Genomic DNA, 22,503 nt, shown 5'->3' with positions numbered 1-22,503 from the left:
AGCTGTCCCTGGCTGAGGTTGCTGAGTCCATTCCCAGACACCCCCTGCACCTCAATTTGGGGTCTGGGGGCGTGGACCAGTCCAGAGGCACAGGAAGCATTTGGGTGAGCTTTATTGCTGATGCAGTGGCCACAGTCATACAAATCGTAATCGAGGTGTCATGACAGGAAGGATGGGGGGAGGAGGATGGGCATCACATGACCCCAAAACCCACTGCCCCCCTTGAGCTGGTGCTTTCCCTGCTCTCTCTGAGGCGGATTTGGCTTCCATGCTCTGAGGGTCCTGGGGGTCCCCCTGCAGTACTGTGGGTGCGTACAAGATGCCCGAGCTCCTGGCCCCAGCCTGGCTCCCTGTGTCCCACCACTTCCATACCCCCTCTCTCCCTGGCTGCTCCCTTCTCCCACCCTCCCATTCCTCCTGACATCAAGCCTGAACCCCCAGCTCTGCAGCCACTGCTGTGCCTGAATCCCAAAACTCTGCTGGCCACCCAGAAACCTTGTGGTGATGTGGTGATGGTCTGGGTGTCCCCTGCTCCTCCCCACGGCTGGGGGTACTCTTGCTCACCCCAGGCTGGACCCTGGATAGAGTGGGGTGCCAAACCCCTTTGTTATGCTCTGATGGGGGATTTCCATAAGGATCAGCTCTGCAGACCCCTGCTCTATTCTTGGCATCTCCGGTGGGGCACAGTGCTGGTAGAAGAGTGAGCTTGAAGGCTTCACAACCATCAAAAAATAAATACAACCTCCTTCATCATATCCTGCTGGGCCCGGCCCATCCTCCGTGTCCCAGAGAGATCCCTGCTCCTTGGCGTCGGTCACTGCAGGTTCCAAAGGGCTTGTCACGAGAAAGGTGAGTGTCTGGGGGTCTGCCATGGGCTGCAGGGGAAAAATCCTCCTGCTCCCTACTGCAGCAGCTTCGGCAACTCCACCTGCAGGGAAGCACACCCCATTACTGGGCGAGCAATGGGACGGGGTGCAGGACTGTCACTGACACGGTGTAGGGACATCCATGGCAGGATTAGATGGGGAGAAATTCCTCCCTGTGAAGGTGGGGAGGTCCTGGCACAGACTGCCCAGAGAGCTGGGGCTGCCCCATCCCTGGCAGTGTTCTAAGGCCAGGTTGGATGGGGTTTGGAGCAACCTGGGCTAGTGGAAGGTGTCCCTGCCCATGACAGGATAGAGATGATCTCTAAGGTCTCTTCCAACCCAGACCATTCAATGACCTCTTTTTCTTGGCCAGGCTGCCCATGGACAGCCCAGCAGGGACACAAACCACCTGGAGTGTGTGAGAGGTTTCAAGGCTCCATGCTGGGACCAGCATTAGCCCTTTTATTCCAGCAGTTATTACTGCATGGCGTACATACTTGACAATGTGCTGCCCAAGGGTGAATTTATGGGCCTCCTGTATTAGGAGGGCAGCTGCTGCCACAGCTTTCAAGCACCCAGGCCACCCTTGGCTAAGTCTAGCTGTTTGAGAAGTAGGCCACACCTCTCTGCTGGTCCCCAAGTGCTGTATCAGTACTCTCAGAGCAACATTAACTCATATGTAAAGAGTTCAAAAGCATTAGTCAAGTCCAGACTGGGGCTGACATCAAGAAATGTTTCAGTTGTTTAAATGCAGATGAAACCTCTCCAGCCATCCTGGGCCACCTTCTACCTCAGGGGCATGGGCTCAGCCCCAACAAGATATCAAGAGCCCAGTGAGTTATAACTTACGGATGGGTTTTTCCTTGTGTCCCAGCCCCTGGATCCTGGTGGATCTGCCCAACACAGGAGCTCTGCCAAGGGATAGATCTGCACCTGTCATGCTCTTTGCCAAGGGATGGATCTCCTGTTGGATGCTCTGCCAAAGGCTGGACCTGCTGACCTCATCTGCTCTGCAGGATGGGATTAAAGGATGGATCTTCCTTCCCCATGTGCTTGGCAAAGGGATGGATCTGCCCCTGTGCAGGGGTTGAACACAGCCCCACTCCAGAGAAGGACACTGCCAGAGTGGCAGCCACCATGACCTCAGCCCCCAGCCCCACCCTGTGCATGGGCCCCACCTGGCCCTGCACTTGCCTTCTTGAGCTGTTTGAGGTTGCTGGAGCGAATGGCTGCCAGGAGCTGGTCTCGAGAGTTCTTCTCCTGGACTGGCAGCGCCCGGTCTCCCAACTTCCTCTGTGTGGCTGGCGAGAGCGAGTTCTTCAGGTTCTCGTTGATCATCAGTGGTGGGGCGAGCGGAGGAGGAGGTGGGGGTGGTATGGTGGGTGCCCCTCCTTTCTTGGGAGAGCTTTTGGGGGAAGCCTTGGGGGATGGCTGCGGGGATGCCTTGGGGGACCCCTTCGGCACTGCTCCAGGCTTGGGCACCTCCAGGAGGTCTTTCTTCTCCCCCCGTTCCTGTGCCAGTTTCTGCTCCTGGAGGCGTTTCTGCCTCTGCCTGTCCATGTTTCGGCTCAGCAGGTTGGTGACAGTCATGCGTGGCCCAGCCAGCTCGAAGTGGTAACCCAGCTTCAGGAGTGTGGTGTTCTCTTTCAGGAGCTTGGCAATCTCCATCTCTGTTTTCCCCCCACAGATGTGCCGCTGGTTGTGGAAACGTAGTTCTGTCAGTGTGTTGTTCTGCAACAGGGCCCGGAAAATGGCCAGGATACCCTTGCCTGTGATGTGGTTGGAGTCCATGTTGATGCTTGTCAGCACCTTGTTGGACTTGAGCATTATGGCAATGGCAAAGGCCACGTGGTCATCAGCGCGGGTGTTTGCCAGGGCAAACACCTTGACCACAGTGTTGAACTCCAGGGCCTCGGTGAAGCGCACCAGGGTCTCGTTATTGATGCAGTCGGAGTTGTTCACGTTGACCTCGGTCACCTCAGCGTCATTGTTCTTCACCTTCTCGATGAGCTCGTCAAAGATGCTGGAGGCTTCATCATCCTTGGCTTGATCTGCAGAGCTGTTGGAGGAAGACTTGGAAGGGCTGCTCTCAGCTGCTGCCTTGGCCTCCTGTTTCTCCTCCACCTTTTCTGCCTTTTCTGCTTCTGTCTGGGATTTATCATTCTCATCTGCCTTGGATTTTTTCACAGCAGAAGCCTTTTCCTCTTCTTTTTTGTCATTTTCTTTTTTATCTTCCCCTCTTGTGTCTTTTTCTGCCTGTTTCTTTGATTCTGAACTGTTCTCCTCCTTTTTGTCCTTCCCTGTGTCCTTTGATGCTGAATCCTTTTCTTCTTGCTTTTTTTCCTTCTCTGTCTCCTCCTTTGCTGCTGAGATCTTCTCTTTTTCCTTTTTATCCTTCCCTGCATCCTCCTTTTTAAGACATGAGCTGTTCTCTTCTTCCTTTTTATCCTCCCCTGCATCTTTCTTCAACTCTGAGCTCTTCTCTTCCTCCTTTTTGTTCTTCACTGTGTCCTTCTTCAACACTGAACCCTTCTCTTCCTCCTTCTTGTCCTTCCCCATCAGCTTTTTTTCCATGGCCTTTACTTTATCATTCATAGCTTTGTTCTCTTTGCTCTTGGTCTCAGTCTCAGCTTTACCTTTCAGGTCTGTTTTCTCAACACCTTCTTCCTTTTTAGAGTCTTTCCCCACTTCAGCATCTTGTTTCTGGGCCAGTTCTTTGGAAGGAGATTCTTTTCCTTTTTCTTCTTGATTTTTGTCTCCCTCATTCTTGTTCAACCTGCTTTCCTAGTGAGAGAAAAACACCTGGGAATTACAGGCACAGGTGCCTCTGACCTACAGCCTTGCCACCCCAGTCCCACGGTCACTGACTGTCACATGGAACATCCTGCAGCCTGTGGCTGGCCTTTGAAGAGGATCGTTTGGCCCAGCCGAGGTCCCAGCTCCAGGGAAGCGTTCAGCATGTGAGTGCCTTGAATGTAGGCAGAGCCTGCAGGACTCAGGTGTGATGAGGTCCTGCTGCAGCTCTCTAAGGCAGCTCTACTCTCTTTTGCCTCCAGTCCCCCATCCCAAAGGGCTCTGGAGGTCTGCAGGACATCCCCCCTGACAGGCCATAAACTAACAAGGTGTAGGAGGCACCTTCTCTGACACCCCCTCTAAGTTATAATTTTTTAATCATTTTTCTAACTAGGGATGGAGGTAGTGCCTGTGAGCCCCAGGTGCTTTCCCACCTTTCCTAAATGGTTTCCAGCTGGATGCTTGGTGGCTTTTCCCAGTCTGTAGCCCAACACTCTCCACACTGTCCTGGATGTGTGTGCAAGCAGGGAAGAGCCCACAGTAGTGTCCCTAAGTGACACTGCTGACCCAGCAGTCGCTCCAGCCCTGGGTTCTGCAAAACCATTCTGCCTTCAATGGCAGTTTGCACTTCTGGGCAGAAAACTGAGGAAATGGGAGCATGGCATTTATAGCTTTCTAATGCATGAGGTTCTCCCAGCATATCTGCTCCCAGTGTCCAAAGACATCAAAAGAAGGAAGGGCTTGGAGAGTCTGGGGGAAAGTCAGAAGGAAGTTTTGGCCATTTTTACAAGCACGTGACCCTTGCCCTTGGTACAGCCTGTCCTGGGCATTGCTGCTGGCCATAGCCAACTCCAGCAGCTTGGGGACACAGCCAATGCCTTGTTGCAGCCTTCAACCAAGGCTGAAGGGCTGGGAGGGGTCTCCATCAGCATTGGTACAACCTTTGATATGGTTCCCATCCTTCTCTCTGGCAGTTGCCAGAGGGCAGAGTTAGGTGGGATATTGGGAAGAAATTCTCCCTGTGAGGGTGGGCAGGCCCTGGCACAGGATGCCCAGAGCAGCTGTGGCTGCCCCTGGATCCCTGTCAGTGTCCAAGGTCAGGTTGGACAGGGCTTAGAGCAACCTGGGATAGTGGAAGGTGTCCCTGCGCATGGCAGGGGGTGGACTGGGATGAACTTTAAGGTTCCTTCCAACCCAAACTAGTCTGGGACTCCATGACATGAAACACATCCATTTCCAAGGGAGAGGAACCAATGCTTCAGGTGGCTGAAGTGAGATGAACTTGACACTGGGACCAAGTTTGTTGCATAGTGGAGGATACTACCATAAATTTCACATCAAGGTTTGGCAATTTAAATGCCCTTCTCCCTCCTCCACAGCTAGGGAACACACAGGTCCTCAGCACTGGCCTGGCTCATCACCTTGGCTGGAGGGATTTTAGGACTCCAGGGAAAGGAGGAAGGAAGATGCCGCTGGGAGATGCATCTGGGATGCCTTTACAATCTCCCTGGATCCTCTCATGATCAGGACAGCACTGTGGCTTCACCCAGTGCCTGGAACCCGCAGATCTGAATCCTGACACCACAGTCTGCAGTCAGGCTGGCCTCCTCCTCTTCATCCTGTTGCTCCACAGTGTCCATGCTGGGGCAGCATAAGGCTGAACTTTCCCCACATGCAGTACTGCCAGCGCTCAGGGACAGACTTTTGTGGAAAGAACTGGCTGTGCACGGGCAGCCCTGGGGACTGTTTGTACCTGGTGTATAAACAGATGCCATCAGGGACGAGAGAGCTGTTTGTTTAGTTAAGCGATTTCTTGGCTCCTGGCGCAGGGCTGAGCAGGGACAGGAAGGCTCCTGCCAGACCCCTACAGAGCCTGGCCTGGCCTGGGGGCCCACAGTCCCCACTGCTGCCGCCCCAGGGACCAGGCATGGGGCTCCTATGCACCCCAGTCCTGGGTGCTGCAGGGACCAGGTGATGCTACCTCCTCTGGCACTGAGCCAGGGGTCCTTGTCACCAAGCTGTGCTCTATTCCCAGCGCCAGAATGGTGCACAGATGCTCATGACATCCTGAAGCACCTCAGTGGAGGAAGGGCCCTGGCAGGAGGACTGTGGGATGAGGACACTGGTGTTGCCCTGCCCCCAACAGGGCCTCTCCAAGGTGTTTGGGAGTGTCCAGGTTGCAGATTCCTCTGAGAAGGGACATTTATCCTCCCCAGGGCTCTGTGACACTTTGGTGACCCCAGGCTGAGCACCCATCGAGTCAGAGCCAGCAGCCTCATCTCCATACCAACTGCTCCAGAAATCTTTCTCCTTCCCAGCCCAAGCTCACCCAGCTTAACACTGGCGAGCTCTGAATCTCCCCTGAGCACCCTGGGCACATCCAAGACAAAGAGGAAAAAAGGCTTTGGCCAGGGATGAACAGAACTTGGAGAGAGGGAGAAAGACCCTGGTGAAAATTATCAGCAACCTCTCCCATGCTCGAAGAAGGTGATGGTTTACTCCCGGCAAATTAAACCAGAAGAAAATTAAATCCATGGAAAATCCGTACTTGGGAAAGGTGCTGCAGCACATGCTGAGTGTGTACTTGTGGTGGTTTGACCAGGAAGAAGTGGGAATTCTGGGAGGCTGTGGTCAAACCAATGGATGCTTGGAGTTTGATATTGGCACCTGGTGTGACCAGTGCGGTTTGGACACACCTCCGAGAATACACAGGGGTTAAAAGCAGAGCTTCGGCCCTGGGATGTTCTCTTGGGACGTCGGCGAAGAGGTCAGATCTCCCTCCCCTGTCCAGCCGCTGCTGCTGGGCGGGGGAGGGGCAGCCATGCGGTAGGCCCGGGGCCTGGACAGAGATGGGGGTGAGAAGGCCCTTGAGGATGGAAGGGTGGAGGAGCAGCCCCAAGAGACATCGGGCAGTCATCCCCCCCTGGAGGGAGAGAGAGGAGAGCCGGCGTCTGAATGTGATAGCAGCCAGCCCGGGAGGAGAAAGGGGAGGGAAGAGTGCAGCCTGGCCGGAGGAGCAGCAGCACCTGTGGGAGTACCGGCATTCCGGGACAGACAGAGACTGAAACTTTTAACCCTTTCTTATGTGATTGGGGCCTTGCAAAAATGCTGATCATCCTCAGAGTTGAATAAGAAGGGAGATAAGAGATGAGATGAGACAAGGACCTGGCCCGAAGGATGTGGAGATAAGTGAGTGGGAGAGATGACTGGAGTTGCCTTTTGGCTGGACTTTTCTTGTGGCCATGGACTCAGTTTGTTCCTGTGACACAGAGACTGCACTTGGGTGGGAAGCAGTGCCTCAGAACCAGGAGGGTTCATCGTGGGGACCCCTCGGCCCCAGGGGGTTGGAAAAATACTGGGGGGGACAGATGTCCCAAAGCAGAGACTGTGCCTTTTTGGAGTGAGACAAGGCATCCTTAAAAGATAGCCCTAGAAGCAGCTCTGGTCCATGCACAGTGGTGAGAGCACTGGGCATGGAAGGAAGATGTCACAAGCGGCAAAAGGATTTTTCCGGGCAGTGCCGAGTGACATTGGAAGCACACGAGGTTTCAGCGTGTTTCCAGGGAAAGACTATGGAATAAGAAGGACTCCTCTCCTCTTCATGGACTGAAGTTTGAGTAGACTAAAGGGTGGTGCCAGGCTGGGCAGTTGGTGATTTGGGAGAATGTATCGGATTGGGAAATTCTGGTGGTGGGGAGGAGGAAAGTGTTTTTTGTAAGGTTTTGAATTTTTTTTCTTTTCCTTATAGTTTCTTCCTATTTTCCTGTAGTTTAGGTAATAAAGTGTTCTTTATGTTTAAGCTGGAGCCTGTTTTGCTTATTCCTGGTCACATCTCACAGCAGACACCAGGGTGAGGGCATTTTCATGGGGGCAGTGGCTCTGTGCCAGGCCCAAACCATGACAGTACTGTTGTGTGGTTCAAGCTTCCATTCATGGATGTGTGACCACATGTCCACGTGCTGCAGTTTGGGGGAGGAGAGACCTGGAGCCAGAGAATGGGATGTGGGAAAAGAGGTGAGGGCAAAGGAATCAGGAGAAAGAGAGCTGGGAGAAGTCAGGGGAAAGAAGCTGGGGGAAAAGGAGCCAGTTGTGGCCCCAGGCATGGGAACAAGGGAATGCCACAGATATGCAGTGACCATCACGGGTGTTCCTGCCACTGTGGGTAGCACTTGTGGGATCATTTGCTTACAGCAAATTTGGGATGCATCAGAAAATCCCATCTAAGAGATGCAGGTTATTGGAAGAAGTGCTGGATGGTTGCAGGGGATGAGAGGGGCTCAAGCTGCTTCATCTCCTGTGGAGCTGCCTTGGAAGAGCCCTTGGCACACACCCAGCTCCAGTGGCAGCAGAGGGACAGGAATCGGGAGGAAAAAAAGTTCAGGCAAGAAACCAGATCTGTGTTTCTAAACCCAAGGGTCAGTGTGGGCCAGCTCCATCCCTTGCTGGAGCCTGGGGTCATCTCCAAAGCAGGTCTGTTCTAGGCCCTGCCTGAGGCCACATGTGTGCTCAAGAGGGAACATGTCCTTGTCTCCTCCTGCCTTTCCACCACCCCAGGGCTCTCGGTGTGTCCCCCTGGCTCAGCACGTGCTGCAGCAGCCAGCCTCAGGTGTCACCGGCCCACCACTGCTGATAATTCCAAAGTCCTCACCGCCAGGCTGGAAGTGCAACTGGAACTAGGAGGCAGAGCTGTGTTTCAGGAGAGAGATAAGCACCTTTCCCTTGCTCTGGAACCCCTGTCTGCCCCCATGGCCACCAGCACAGCTTGTGGCACCACCGCCCTGCAGTCCAGGGCCAGCTGTCCCCTCTTCATGGCTATCCCGAGTGCTGCCTGCTCATTTCTCTCTGCCCACTGGCATATTTACCTTGGGTACCTGGAAACCAGTGCTGCTGCACGCACTCTGTGCCTTTCCCTCTGCCACAAGCACATTTATTAGGGGAATATTTTTACACAGCATGTCAGACCTTTAAAAATAAGCCTAATGAAAACAGCCTGGTAGTCGGTTGATTAATCACCAGTGTTTTGATGAACTGAAATGCCTTCCCGTTTCCTCTAAATAGACTAAAATGAGCATTGCCATGGCTTGTTAGCATTTGTAACCCTCAAACCCACTCAGATGTTGCCTTAAAAGGCAAAGGAGACTGGGAACTTCTTGCCTGGAATCCAAGCACTCGCTCCAGCACTGAGCAAGGGATGGGGCTGGGGATAGAGCTGGGGATGGCGAAAATGAATTTGGAGGTGGAGTGAGGGTCTCCCTTCCTGCCCCAAAAGCCCCACAGCTCATTTTGGGGTGGAAAACAGCTGGTTTAATGGCAGTTATTGATCTGACTGTTTGTTTAGCAGGCAGAAGGTGGGTACAGTCACCTTGCTGTGCCCAGAGCAGATTCCAAGCAAAAGGGAGAGGAGAGGAGAGGAGAGGAGAGGAGAGGAGAGGAGAGGAGAGGAGAGGAGAGGAGAGGAGAGGAGAGAGAGGAGAGGAGAGGAGAGGAGAGGAGAGGAGAGGAGAGGAGAGGAGAGGAGAGGAGAGGAGAGGAGAGGAGAGGAGAGGAGAGGAGAGGAGAGGAGAGGAGAGGAGAGGAGAGGAGAGGAGAGGAGAGGAGAGGAGAGGTTACCCAGGGATTCACAAATCCTGTACCCAAGATGGGGGAAGGGGCACTTGGTGGCTCAGCAGCTGCTGGAACAGCAGTCCCTGGCAGAGGAGACATGGAAATGCATTTGCCCAAGTTTAGTCTTTGTAAGGGCCCAGCTTTCCCCAGCCTGCAGTTATTTTCAGAGGTATGTCCTGGGAAGAGTCTCACCATGGCAGGATATGCTTGGCTCAGGCAAAGAACAAGAGGTGAGGATGGAATCTTGGGAGCATGAGCACCTCTGTGCTGGCTCCAGGGAGGAGTACCCCACTGAGGTTCAAAGAGGGCTTGGCTGGGAAGCCAGAAGACTCCCAAGATCAGAAGGGCACAGAGCTTTTGGAGCGAGTCCAGAGGAGGCCAAGAGATGCTCTGGGGGCTGGAGCCCCTCTTATCTGGAGACAGACTGGGAGAGCTGGGGGCGTCCAGCCTGGAGAAAAAAAAGGCTTTGAGGAGACCTTAGAACCCCTTCCAGTGCCTAAAGGGGCTCCAGGAGAGCTGGAGAGGGACTTGGGACAAGGACCTGGAGAAACAGACTAGGGGCAATGGCTTCCCACTGCTGGAGGGCAAGGATAGGTGGGATACTGGGAAGGAATTCCTCCCTGTGAGGGTGGTGAGGCCCTGGCCCAGGTTGCCCAAAGAAGCTGGGGCTGTCCCATCCATGGAAGAGTCCAAGGCCAGGCTGGATAGGGCTTGGAGCAACCTGGGACAGTGAAAGGTGTCCCATGGCAGGGCTGGAATGGGATGATCTTCAAGGTCCCTTCCCACCCATACCATGGTGACTGTTGGGGACATGAATCGTGCTGGTCCCCATGAGGAAAGGCCAAACCTGCCCTTGCAGCTCCTGTGAAAGTGGCTCCAGGAACACTGAACTCAACTCCACCTGCAGCCATGACCCTGGCTTGGTCTCTAATGTCACCTGCAGCTCTAGGGGCCTCTGGAAGCTGAGACTGTGATGATATGAGAACGTCAGGAGGACAACAGGGGAAGCTTGAGCCAGGATCAGGTCCATCCCAATCATCTGTGCTGCTGGGAAATCTAGGGTCAGCTCCAAGGTGGCTGATATGGTTTCTGCACATGCACTGCAGCCCACCACGACCCTCCTCTGGGGACCCACTGCCTCCCTCCTTTCCAGCAGCTCCCCAGGCAGGGCCATGCTGCCTGTCTGGCACGTGGATTTGGCCACCAACAAAGACTGTCCCACCAGAACCAAGCTCCTTACAAAGCAACTGTAATCCCTCCAGAGCTGCACACTTGGGAATAATGCCCAGGCCAAGGGGTTGTTCCTCTCTCCCAGCCTTTGCTGGGATAATAAATTCCTGCTGCAGCCTGTGAGACATTTTTCAGATCATCTCTTGGCATGGCATGGCTTTGACAACACCAGCACAATTCCATTGGTCCCACACAAATTCGGAGTGGCTTTTGGTGGTGGAAAACTGGGAAAGTGGGGAAGCCCATCAATGAGGTGGGATCTCTGAGACACAGACAGACAATTCACCAAAATCTCTTGGTCAGCTGTGGGGGGTCCCAGACCACACTGGTGAGGGAAGAAAACTGTGTTGAGTTACCTGAATTAGCAGATTTAGGGAATTATGATCCATGACTAACAAGCCAATCTTCTTTCACTGCCTGGGGGGGTTTCAGTCTGTCCTACAGCTCTTTATAGGGCTGCTCCCAAGCCCTATAAAGTCTCCAAAGCTACCACAAGACTCTAGGATTGAATCCACAGCTCTAACTTTGGGAATCACTCTCTGGAGATCCCTGCCTGCCTGCCAGACTCTGAGGACTCCTATGTTCCCTCTGTCCCACCCACCTATCCCAAATCCCAGCCAGAGCCCATGAGCGAGGCACCAGCATCCTTCCAACCCTCAGTGTGACCCTAGGGCTGAGGAGGCTGAGCAGGAGCCCTGTGGGAGCTCCAATGGGACAGGGATGTCCTTTGAGACTGTCCCACTGCATGGAGAAGCCGTCGAGGTGGCTGGGGGCAAAAGCAGGGGGGTTGCAGGTTGTTTGGTGTTCCTGGTATTTGGGTACCTGTTCCTGGAGAGGATTGCTAGAGTCAAGCCAAACCACAACAAGCTGCCCAAGCTCTTTTCCTCCATTCCTCAGCCTGTTTTGAGTAGCCTAGGGACAACTCAGAGCTAAGGACATTCCCAGAAATAATGCTGTGTCCTTGGCTGAGTCCTGGGAGCTGCTGAATCTGGATTGCCAGTGACCTGCAAAGGAAGCAGGATTGCGAGGCTTCTGCCGACTCTGGGACACCCTGGACAACCCTCCTGCTCCTCAGCAAATACCATGGCAAGATTTGTGGGAGACCCTGCTCACATCCACGGGGCTTCTTGAGAGGATCAGGCAGCCAAGAGTTTCTTTCTCTAGGCACATTTGGGCTCTTTTGGCAGGAAGGAAGGTTGAAAGGACCTCAGCTTTCAGCACTGGGACATACATGACCTCTGGCCATGGTCTGTGTGCTAAAGCCCAGAGAGATGTAAGCAACTCCTTGCCCTGTCCTGCTTTACATATTATCCTGTCATTTTAACAAGGAACTCAGTTTTTCCCCTTCCCTTCTGCCCAGATCTCTCTGACCCCAAATATGACCGGGTCTTTGCATGTCTCAGACCAATGTTTTTAAAAAGTCCCCTTCCTGAGATGCAGAGCTGTTCTCCAGAAACTGGCCCTGATTATGCCTCTTATTTTCCCCTGAATTAAAGCAATAAATGTTTTAACTTGGGTTTCCTTTAACAGAAGAGCTCCAGCCCTTCCATGGAGACACAGCCATTTTCCAGAAAGCTGTAAAGCCACTGAATACTATGCAAATGGAAACTTCTTTTCATCTAACAAAATCAAGTTTTAGAAGTCCAGGTTTTTCTCTTCTATTTGCTGTATTCCCAGCCCTTCTACTGGCACTGCCATGGCTGAACTGGATATTTCCAAGATGAGACCTTCTCCCTGGTTGTCTCCTCTTCATCAGGGATTGAAAAGAGCAGGGAATCCCAGCAATTAACACTACGACACCTCTAGGCTGGATTTCTGCCCAGCGCATTTTGTGGAAAGCCCACATCAAGCATTCACTGAATTTTTAGGAACAGCAGAATTGCAATTCAGTCCTAGCAAGTCTTAATCCTATCTCCATCCTCTGTGTCATAAATGCTGGATAGTCAAGGAACAGGACACTGCTCCCAGCCTCTTGGCAACACATGGGCACATCTCCAGGCCTCTTGCTGGTGCAAGTATCCAATGGATTCCATCCAGCAGCCCATGGAACCATCAGAGATACCCCCTGGAAGCGGGCACCTGGTGCTGGAAGATGATCCCAGGTTCTTGAAGCAGGTGAGATGAGCCAAGCTCCAAGAGCCTACCTGGAAAATCAGACCAGTTTTGCTGGTCATTCCCTTAAATAGTTTGTGGGAAACAGGAGCACCTGCTCCTCAGGCTCTGGCACCACATGGGAGCTGCATCCCAGGACAGAGCACTTAGTAGGCATACAGCCAGGCATGCCAGGGGTCACCATCTCTGGTTCTTGGGACCTGGGGAATTCCCTGCAAGGAAGAAAATGGCAAATCACTCTCCTTGGCAGAGTCTGCCATGGCTATGCAGGAGCTCATTCCTGTGCTGGGCATGTCCAACATATGCCATGGTGCCCCTGTCAGGAGGAGGGACCCCTTGGAACCCTCAGCAGCATGCAGCATAAATCCTGACCCAAATACTGTGCATAAGCCCTAGGCTGCTCAACACATGGTCAAGAGGTTGCACAGGACACCTCTATGACCTGGGCTGGCACCTCTCCAGTTGTGTTTCAGGAAATCACAGAATAATGGAATCACTGTGGTTGGAAAAGCCCTCTAAGCACAACATGTCCAGCCATTCCCCCAGGACTGCTATGTTCACTGCTAACCCACGTCCACCACAGCCACATCCACTTCCACACAGCTCTTAAATCCCTCCAGGGATGGTGACTCCACCTCTGCCCTAGACAGCCTATGCCAGTGCTTTACAACTTTCCATGCAGGAAATTTCCCCCTGTTTCCAACTTGAACCTTCCTTGGCACAGCTTGAGGCCATTTCCTCTCCTCCTGTTCCCTGGGAGCTCAGCCTGACTCCCACATGGCTCCTGTCAGGAGTTGTGCAGAGCCAGAAGGTCCCCAGGTCCCCCCTGAGCCTTCTTTTCTCCAGGCTGAGCCCCCCCAGGCTCCTTCAGCCACTTCTGGGGCTCCAGACTCTTCCTCAGCTCTGTTCCCTTCTCTGGTCCTGCTCCAGCCCCTCAATGACTTACTTCTCCTGAGCAGCCCAAAACTGTTACTGGGATGGAAGGTGTGACACCAGTAGTGCCAGCACAGGGCATGGGCACTGCCCTGGTCCTGCTGCCACATCATGGCTGGGACAGGCTCTTGTTGCTTCCACAGCTCCAATTCCTTGCTGTTTACATCCCTGTTTGCTCACATTCTGGGCAGAGGAAAGGACAGAGCAGGACCCTTGGTCCTCCATGGTGTGTCTGTCCCCCACCATCCCGCCAGCCACACCTTGACTTCAAACATATGCCCTGCCACTGAGATCCTCCTGCTCCATCCTGACACGATTCCCACACAGCAAAGGGTGGGCTGGAGCAACAGGAGCGGTTAATCCCAGCGTCCTGCTGGAAGCTGAGTCACTGAGATGGTTTTAGCACACAAGTGATGTCACAGTGCTGCGAAAGAGAGGGACACATAATGGACCCAGCTCTTCTCCTCCTCCATGTCTATTTATCAGCTCAACATAAACACATATTAAACCTCCTGGGCAGCTCAGCCCATATAAGCTAAACACTCCAAACACTTCCATGGATTTATCTGCATCTCTGTTGTGCTTTATGTAAACACAGAACTCGGATTTTTACTCTTTTTTCCCAATTGACTAGAAATCCACGGGTTTCTTTCCCTGCTTATGCCCTTAGATGGACCGTGGATCTCCCAGACTTGTGTGTGCCTTTGGCATGAGCTCCAAGTCACTGGGAACGCTTTGTGCTGCAACTCACCCTGGTCACAACAGGAAAAACAAGGAAAGCAAAGCTTCTGCCCCCAAGGGCATCACAAAAACACTGATCCAGCTGTGAAGGTCTTTCTCACACCATTTTTTCAGGAATGCAGCTCAAAGATGCCTGTGTTCTCGCTTCCCATTTTTCAGCTGTTCTCCACAATGCAGATCCTTCTGGGAGCTGTCATGGTATTGTTCTTGCTTCTATGTTAACCTTTGAGGGTTGTTTTATCATCTGCTGCAGGTAACAGCTCCTGCTGCTGCTGCTCATCCCTCTTGTGACAGGGTTGGGACTTTTTCAGAAAGTCAGAATGAAACACAGAGCACAGACAACAGTTTTCATTTCTGAGCAGTGAAAGGGATCTCCTGGACTTCACAGAATTACAGAATCAATTTGGTTGGAAAAGGCCTCTGAGATCATCCAGTCTTATCTGTGACCAATCCCCCCACCTTGTAACCCAGCCCAGAGCACTGAGTGCCACATCCAGGCATTCCTTGGACACCTCCAGGAAAGGGGACTCCACCACTGCCCTGGGCAGTCCTGTCCTGTTCAATAGATGACCACCCTTTCCATGGAGAAATTCCTTGTGATGTCCAACTTGAACCCTGGGAGCAGAGCCTGACCCCCACCTGGCTGCTCCCTCCTGTCAGGGAGTTGGAGAGTGACTTGTGCAGCTGGAGGGACCATCTGTGGCCTCCTTTAAAGACCAAATAGGAATGGCTCAATACCTTTGGTTTCTTTCCAAATGTGTGACTAGTTTGGATATCCTGGCTATCATCCATGGAGGAATGCAAAGCCCAGGAAGCTGCCAGCTCTATTCCTCTCTGTGTGCTAGTGAAAGCACCCACAGCTTTACCCACTGCTCAGTCTATGGGCCAGAAGCCACTGCAGAAGCCTCTGGATGGATGTCCCAGTGTCACCCACCCCTTTCATCTCTTTTGGGGGGCCAGAAGCTGTTCAGAACAATTTATTATGGTCCGTTCTCTCCTGTGAGAGAGATGAGAGGCCCTGGCACAGGTTGCCCAGAGCAGCTGTGGCTGTTCCATCCCTGGAAGTGTCCAAGGCCAGACTGGACAGGGCTTGGAGCATCCTGGGGTAGTGGAAGGTGTCCCTACGTATGGCAGGGTTGGGTGGAATGGGATGGGTTTCAATGTCCCTTTTCACCCAAACCAGTCTGGGATTCTGGGATTCTTTGAACTTGATGATCTTAGTGGCCTTTTCCAATCATAAAGATTCTCTGATGAGGGAGAAGAGACCGGGTCAGGACATGGCTAAAAGAAAGGCAAGAGCTGAGAATTAGTGAAGACTCTTGGAAGGGAGGAGGAATGGTCTTGGCAGTCAAGAGAACTGAGAACTGGCTGATAAACAGAAGAGCAGAGTTTCAATACATGTGTTGGGGACAAACTGGGAAGATGCTCAAGAAATTATATAACTCCTGCTGTACCTTTGTTTGCAAATTCCCTCGAGTCTGAACCAGCAAGTTAAATAAAGAGCTCCTTTCTTCCCTCCAGATATTTTAATGAAAAGATGACAAGCTTTGAGCATTAATAAAAAAAATTAAATCCTGACTTGTTTGCCTGTGGTGTCGAAGAAGGGCTCACTGCTGAGGATCTCCACTTTCCATAGAGGGAAATTAGGTGATAGGATAAAAATCACCCAGCAGCAAGTTCCAAGCCCAAGAGAGTCAAAAAGGAAGGGAGGACTTTTTAGAAGACCTTCCCAAGGTCTTGTCAAAACAAATCTTTCTCCAGGACCTGCTGTCCTCCAGCACCGTCATCCTTCAGATACACAGAATTTGGATTAAATAACCTCTCTGAGCTCACTGCTTATCCCTCTGCATCCAGACCAGGCTAGAAGGAGCCTGTCCAGCCTCCAAGAAGAGAGCCTGGGGACACGGAGACATTCCCAGGAGCCTGCAGGGATAAGGATGCATGGACCTGGAACAGGAGGAGGTCTTGCCTGCAGAGGAGTGGGATATCTGAGAGAAGGCAAAAAGGTGCTGGAAGATAACTGAACCACCTCAGCTTCTCCTGTGCGAAGGGGGTCCAGCCTTCATGAGACGAAAATACAGGGACCATCTGCACTGTGCACATCTGGCTCTGGCTGTGCAAAACTGCCCCGACATCCAGCATCTCCTGTTCAGAGTCTTCTCCTCAAGGAAGCTGGTGAGTGGGCTTCCATGGAAAGAGACACCCATGACATGAGTATTTTCATAAAAAATTGGCTTTGTGGCCCTGGAATGATTCCCCTATATAAGCAGGATAATGCTCCCTCATGCAACTTCCCTGCACTTCCCAGCCATCCCTGCCTGAAGCTGCATGCAATCAAATCAAAGCAAGCCCGGTTGGGAGGCAGGACTGGGAACTCTGATGGGACTGGGACATGCAGGTGCCCTCCCCTTACAGGTGAGCTTCAAAGAGCATTTGGACAACTCTCTGAGGCACATGGTGGGTGGGATTTTGGGGTTGTCCTGTGCAGGGTTAGGAGCTAGACTCAGTGATCCTTGTGGGTCCCCTCCAACTCAGGATATTCCAGGATTATGTGAACTGAGGGAAGAAGACTCCATCCACTCCCAGGGACGATGGTGATGCTAGAGAAGGGAAATCACAAGGAGGAGCTGTCTCTGCCATCAGGGGCTTGGTGTTTTGGGAGTCACCAGGGTGCTGTGGTGAGTTGGGAATCCAAGGAAAGCCAAGAACAGCGGCAGATGGATTTTGTGGGATATTTCAGAAAGTAAAACTTCCTGTTGTGGACTTGGCAACTGCTAAGGAGGACTCATACACCAAAGCACCAGTCCATGGCACGTGTGGTTCACATGGAGATCCTTCCCATGATACAGCTCTTCTCATCTAGGTCCCATCTGGCAGAGGTTCCCTGAGAGTGTTTAGGGCTAAACAAATGCCAGTAGGAAAGATCATGGAATCATGGAATGGTTATGCTTGGAAGGGACTTTAAAGATCATTCCCTTAAAGACCATAATGGAAGAGACCCCATGGATGGGGTGTTCTCAGGGTATAACTGCTCTGTGCACAGACACATGGCTTTTATAGATGTCACCAGCAATAGGGGAACTGGACCAGCTCCCACAGACCACATTTCCTCACACAGCTCAGCTCTCAGAGAAACCTATCCCACAGGGACAGCTGAACAGAACCCCTGTGCCCTGGCACACACAGCTTTTCCTCTTCTGGACAGAAATCCCAGGCATGATACAAGGATTTCAAGTGACAGCAAGTCAGCTGTGCCCCAGGTAACTCATGGAATCCTAGACTGGTTTGGGTGGAAAGGGACCTTAAAGATCATCCAGTCCCACCCCCTGCCATGGGCAGGGACACCTTCCACTATCCCAGGTTGCTCCAAGCCCCATCCAACACAGCCTTGAACACTTCGAGGCATGGGGCAGCCCCAGCTTCTCTGTGCTAGGGCCTCACCACCCTCACAGGGAAAAATATCTTCCCAATATCCCATCTAACTCTGCCCTCTGGCAGTTTAATACCACAGCACATACTTCACAGCATGTTTCTAACTGGAACTTTTCTTGTTATGCCTTTGCCTGTGACAATAAAGAGCCATGAGCTAATAGAAATCATCTCTTCATTTATCTACTCATGGCCAGTCTCTGTGACACATGGGCCTTGTTGAGAGGGGCACTGGCCCAAGCCCCACCCTTGAGCTTGGTTATACTTCCACTCATTAGCAAGACAAAATTAAGATTAATTTATTACTGCATCACCAAGATGGGAATTTGGCTGTCCAGTGTGGAAAGGCAGGGGCAAAGCTCACATCTATTTTGGGCTGTTTATAATCTGCTTCCTAGTTACCCTAGTTTGCCCTTTTCATCACTAAGAAGATGTGTTATTATGTAGTTAACAATATTTCTAAATATATCCACTTCTCCCAGTATTTAGGTGGAAATGTAGGTGCCTGGCGCCAGTCCAAGAACAGGGCAATGACTGCAAGAACAGTAAGATGGGCAGAAACTCAACATTCCCCCTCAAAATACCTTATTTTGCACTTTGGAGGGATTCCTGCACATCCCAGCTAACACACAATGTCCCACAACAGAGATTCCCATCAGGAGGTATGGAAGAACAGCAGGGAGGACATGAGAAGAACATGGAACTTCTGAAGCAAGTCCAGAGGAGGCCACAGAGATGCTCTGAGGGCTGGAGCCCCTCTTATCTGGAGCCAGGCTGGGAGAGCTGGGAGTGTTCACCTGGAGCACAGAAGGCTCCGAGGAGGCCTCAGAGTCCTTTGCAGGACCTAAAGGGGCTCCAGGAGAGCTGGAGAGGGGCTGGGGACAAGGGCCTGGACTGACAGGCAGGACAGGGGGGAATGGCTTTTCACTGCCAGAGGGCAGGGTTGGATGGGATATGGGGAGGAAACTGTTCCCTGTGAGGGTGGTGAGGCCCTGGCACAGGGTGACCAGAGAAGCTGTGGCTGTCCCATCCCTGTCAATGTCCACGGCCAGGTTGGATGGGACTTGGAGCAACCTGGAACAGTGGGAGGCGTCCTTGCCCATGCAGGGTTAGAATGGGATGAACTTTAAGGTCCCTTTCCACCCAAACCATTCCATGATTCCATGAACTAAGGACGAGAATCTGCCCTCCTGTCTCTCCCTACTGAAGAGACATCACAGACACAGTGCCTGGCATTCCTAATTTAAGGCATCAAGAGAAATGTTTACAAGCCAGAAGCAGATGTGTGAGTAGGCCAGGGGGTGGGAGGGGGGTGGTGAAGCACAGGCACAAGATCAGGGAAGGAATGGGAGGTAATTCCAGTGGGAATTACCTGTGAACATCTAGAAGATGTTATCCTGTGTCTGTGATGCCTCTTCAGGAGATCTCCTTGGAGCCCTCTCTTCTCCAGGCTGGACATCCCCAGCTCTCCCAGCCTGTCTCCAGATCGGAGGAGGTCCAGCCCTCAGAGCATGTCTGTGACCTCCCACACCCTGGGGGGATGCCAAGCCCGTGGGAGGGCAGCCACCATGCCTGTGCTGGCTGGCACAACACGGAATCTGCTGACACATGAGAGGGATTTGTCATTGGAGACCTCAGAGCCCTGAACAGCTGGGGGAGAGTTCAACACCTGCCTGGGGTGCTCTGGATGGCTTCATGTTCTCATTCCATCCTTCAGCAAAACATAGCCCTGGGGCTTCCTTGGACAGAGGAACTGAGAGAGTTGGCTTCTTGCACTGTTTTTTCTGACTGTTCATGTGGTCTCATGATCCCATCCCATCCCACCCCATCCTTGGGCCCCATGGCAGAAGACAGCCCTTCTCCACCACCAGTATGCTTTGCTGTGCCAGCGCTGTAAACTGGCATTTTCTAGGTATTAATCCCAGATCCTAACAATGGCAGGGAGGAAGGGGTGTAGGATATACTTTTTTCCTTGGCCTCCAGGGATTGAAATAGAAGATGAAAGTCAGTTCTGCCCTATCCAGTTACTGCAATACAATCAAACTGGGCCATTTTCACTGACAAACTTGACCTGTTGCCAATTTGCTTTGTCTTCCACAGCCTGAATCTCCTTAACTCAGAGGGCAGCAGGAGATTTTCCAGGACCCCTGTGCTGCCCTCCCCTCCAGCCAGAGCCCTACACCATAACCCAGGTGTCTCTCCTCCCCAGGCCACCCCTTTCTACAACCCAATTCTTCTCCCACTGCACACACACTCTCAGGCATTTCCAAACAACAGTATGTTAAATCAGGCAATTTGCCAGATCTCTTTTTAACAAAACTCACAAATTTCCTCCCTTCCTCCTGGTCATGGACACTTCCCTATGCCAATTCCCAAGCAAGGCCTCATGTTCCAACAGTTAACACTGAAACAGCAACACAAATCATGTCAGCCCCAAATGTCCCCCCAACCTGAAAAAGCAAATTTTTTAGTGTCATCTCTTGGGATCACCTGCAAAACAGTGGTCACTGGGATGACTGGTCCTACATAAAAGCATTTCCCTCTCCAGGCAGGTTTGTTCTGCAGCACCTGCACTTCCCCACCATAGGGAAATTTTCCACTGGTGAGGAAATCAAGGCAGAGCCCTTGTGGTGAGGGGCACGGCACTCACTGCCCCCCAGCCCATGTCAAGCACCACACATAGAAGGTGAAAGCTGCTCCTTTATCCTCAGAGCCAGAGTGAGCTCCTAGGCTGCCCAGGACAGGGGTGGGAAGGAACAATTTAAACTCTTGTTCAGCTCTCCAAAATCAAGCTTCAGTTATTTTTCCTACTGGTGCAATTTTCATTCCCATTCACCCCAATATTTAGAAGGGAATAAGGGTATCTATGTCACAGTCAGGAGAGGCCCCTCCTGAATAAACTCCATAAATATCCAGAAAGAGAAATATCCAAGTGCTCTGGGGTAGTTACAGATTGATCACCCAGCTGGAAGACCCAGGGTACAGGTGGGTGACCTGGGATAGATCTGGAATCAGAGCCAGAGCAGAGCAGTGCCCCACAACACTTGGCACTTCTTGTGCTGCCAGAACTCTCCAGCTCCGGCACAGCAGATGTGAGTCCTGCCTGTGACATGAAACCACCCATGACCACATGGATCAGCTGCTGCAGAATTGCTGTTTTTCATTTTTTGGCTCAGCCTGCCATGAAAACTAGGGAAACCAGACACTTCCCAGGCTTCCAAGCACAAAGTACATAGCAAATACTCTTAGTACTGAGGTTTAATAAATGTTACAGAAAAGCAGGACTGTCTCCCACTGAGGCACAACACAAAAAGAGGAAAAGGACTGACATGAAGCTCTCGAGCTCCAAGCAAACTCTTAAAGAATTTGCCAGGTGCAGAGAGGGAGATAAATATACCCAAATCAAACTAAAAGAAGGAATTTTAAGTGAACAATAAATGCAAAACAAATGGCACAGGGTGAAACCTGTTTCTCGATGTGATTTCCACAGAGCAGGAAACATTTTTATTCCACAAGAACCAGAGACTGTTTAATCTTTTGCATAAGAAGAACTGAAAGAATCAAGATCCCCAAAGGAGAGGGAGAGAAAAAAAATAAAAGAAAAAATGCAGCCCGTGGCAATCCTGTCACTGCACCGGCCCCTCCAGCAGCCTCCTGTGAATCCCAGCTCCGCTCCCAGCCCTGCCCAGGGATGTTAGAGAAGGGGCAGGGAGAAAATCCCTGGCACCAACACAGAATTTGGCTTTACTAGTAACACCAGGGTTTTATGGGACACCCTGTTTCCTCCCAGAGTGCCAGGACCAGCTCCCTGGTCTCTCCAGGACAGCTATTCCTCCTCAGCAAGCCCACGCCTTTCTCAGGTTTTGCGCTTTCCATCTCGTCCCTCACTCAGCCCGGGGGAAGGGGGGGTTCGAGGTGTGTTCCCACTTTTCCCGCAGCAGCAGTGGGGACGTGACTTACGTCTATCGAGTGCTCCCGCTGCAGGAGCCTCTTGGTGTCCTTGTCGTGATGGTTGAGCGCCGTGTCACAGTTGTGTGGGCCAGGTAAGGAGTTTTCCGATTGGTTTGTCTGACTGCGCTCCACAGGGATGCTCCCGTCCGCATCCACCACATCCAGCTCCTTTTCCAGCTCCTCCATCTCCTCTGGAGACAAAGTAGACAATAAATTGTCTATATCTGGATCTTCACTAACTTGTCGCCGGTATTTGGCCACTTTGGACATCTTGGCTCGCTGGCGAGACACGGTGGCGGTTGTGTGGTACCCAAAGCAGGAGAAAAAAAAAGAAGCCGAAGCTCCAAGGCTGCTTCCCGAACGGCAGCAGGTGCTGAAGTGTTAAATCTCAGCAGCTCTCCAGCCCGAGATACGGTGGTTATCCAGAGGGGACACCCCTCGGCCCAAGAGTTGGCCAATAACAGGATCCAGTGGCGGTTCGGGCGCTGGGAAGCCAATGGAGCCCGGCGGGAGGCGGGGAATGGTGCTATCAGAGGAGCCTGAAACCCGAGGACATTCCAGGGAACCGTGCAGAGCTACATGACCAAATTTAGTCCGGAGCATTTCGCCTTTTAAAGGCAATGGGCCAACCTAGTGAGAAAACAGGGAAAAATGCACGAGCCGGCAGGCCGGGAATGGGGGATGGAGGAGGCAGTCCCAGCCTGTGTCATGGAGGATGGGGGGCTGCTAAAGTGGGCAGCGTGGCCACAAAGGGATGGGGGGAGCCTCTGCTGTAGCGGTGACAGCTCTTGGCTAAAATCGGCAAGGAAGCACCCACTGCAGAGGAAATTTTCCTTGTTATCCC

The 22,503-nt window shown here is 52.3% G+C and overlaps 1 protein-coding gene across 1 annotated transcript; it reads right to left on the bottom strand.

Moving 5' to 3' along the window:
- Positions 1–112: 112 nt before the first annotated feature.
- LMOD1 (leiomodin 1) lies at positions 113–22,059 on the bottom strand. Its single transcript, XM_064733004.1, has 3 exons — positions 21,669–22,059; positions 2,061–3,650; positions 113–928 (listed from the first exon to the last, which is right to left on the bottom strand). The coding sequence occupies exons 1-3, from the start codon at positions 21,927–21,929 to the stop codon at positions 902–904; spliced, it is 1,878 nt and encodes a 625-aa protein (XP_064589074.1). The 5' UTR covers positions 21,930–22,059; the 3' UTR covers positions 113–901.
- Between the last annotated feature and the right edge of the window lie 444 nt (positions 22,060–22,503).

The sequence above is a fragment of the Zonotrichia leucophrys genome, chromosome 26 (genome assembly GCF_028769735.1).
Source record: "Zonotrichia leucophrys gambelii isolate GWCS_2022_RI chromosome 26, RI_Zleu_2.0, whole genome shotgun sequence".
NCBI lineage: Eukaryota > Metazoa > Chordata > Aves > Passeriformes > Passerellidae > Zonotrichia > Zonotrichia leucophrys.
Note: the sequence above shows the minus strand (reverse complement) of the source record. Positions and strands in the feature narration are given on the sequence as shown.

What these genes read in the sequence shown, in the direction of transcription:
- LMOD1 (XM_064733004.1), bottom strand. Translation starts at nt 21,929, where the DNA reads ATGTCCAAAGTGGCCAAATACCGGCGACAAGTTAGTGAAGATCCAGAT. An exon ending in AGCGGGAGCACTCGATAGAC is followed by an intron (nt 3,651 to 21,668) that starts GTAAGTCACGTC and finishes TTCTCTCACTAG; the next exon opens with GAAAGCAGGTTGAACAAGAA. An exon ending in ACCTCAAACAGCTCAAGAAG is followed by an intron (nt 929 to 2,060) that starts GCAAGTGCAGGG and finishes GCTTCCCTGCAG; the next exon opens with GTGGAGTTGCCGAAGCTGCT.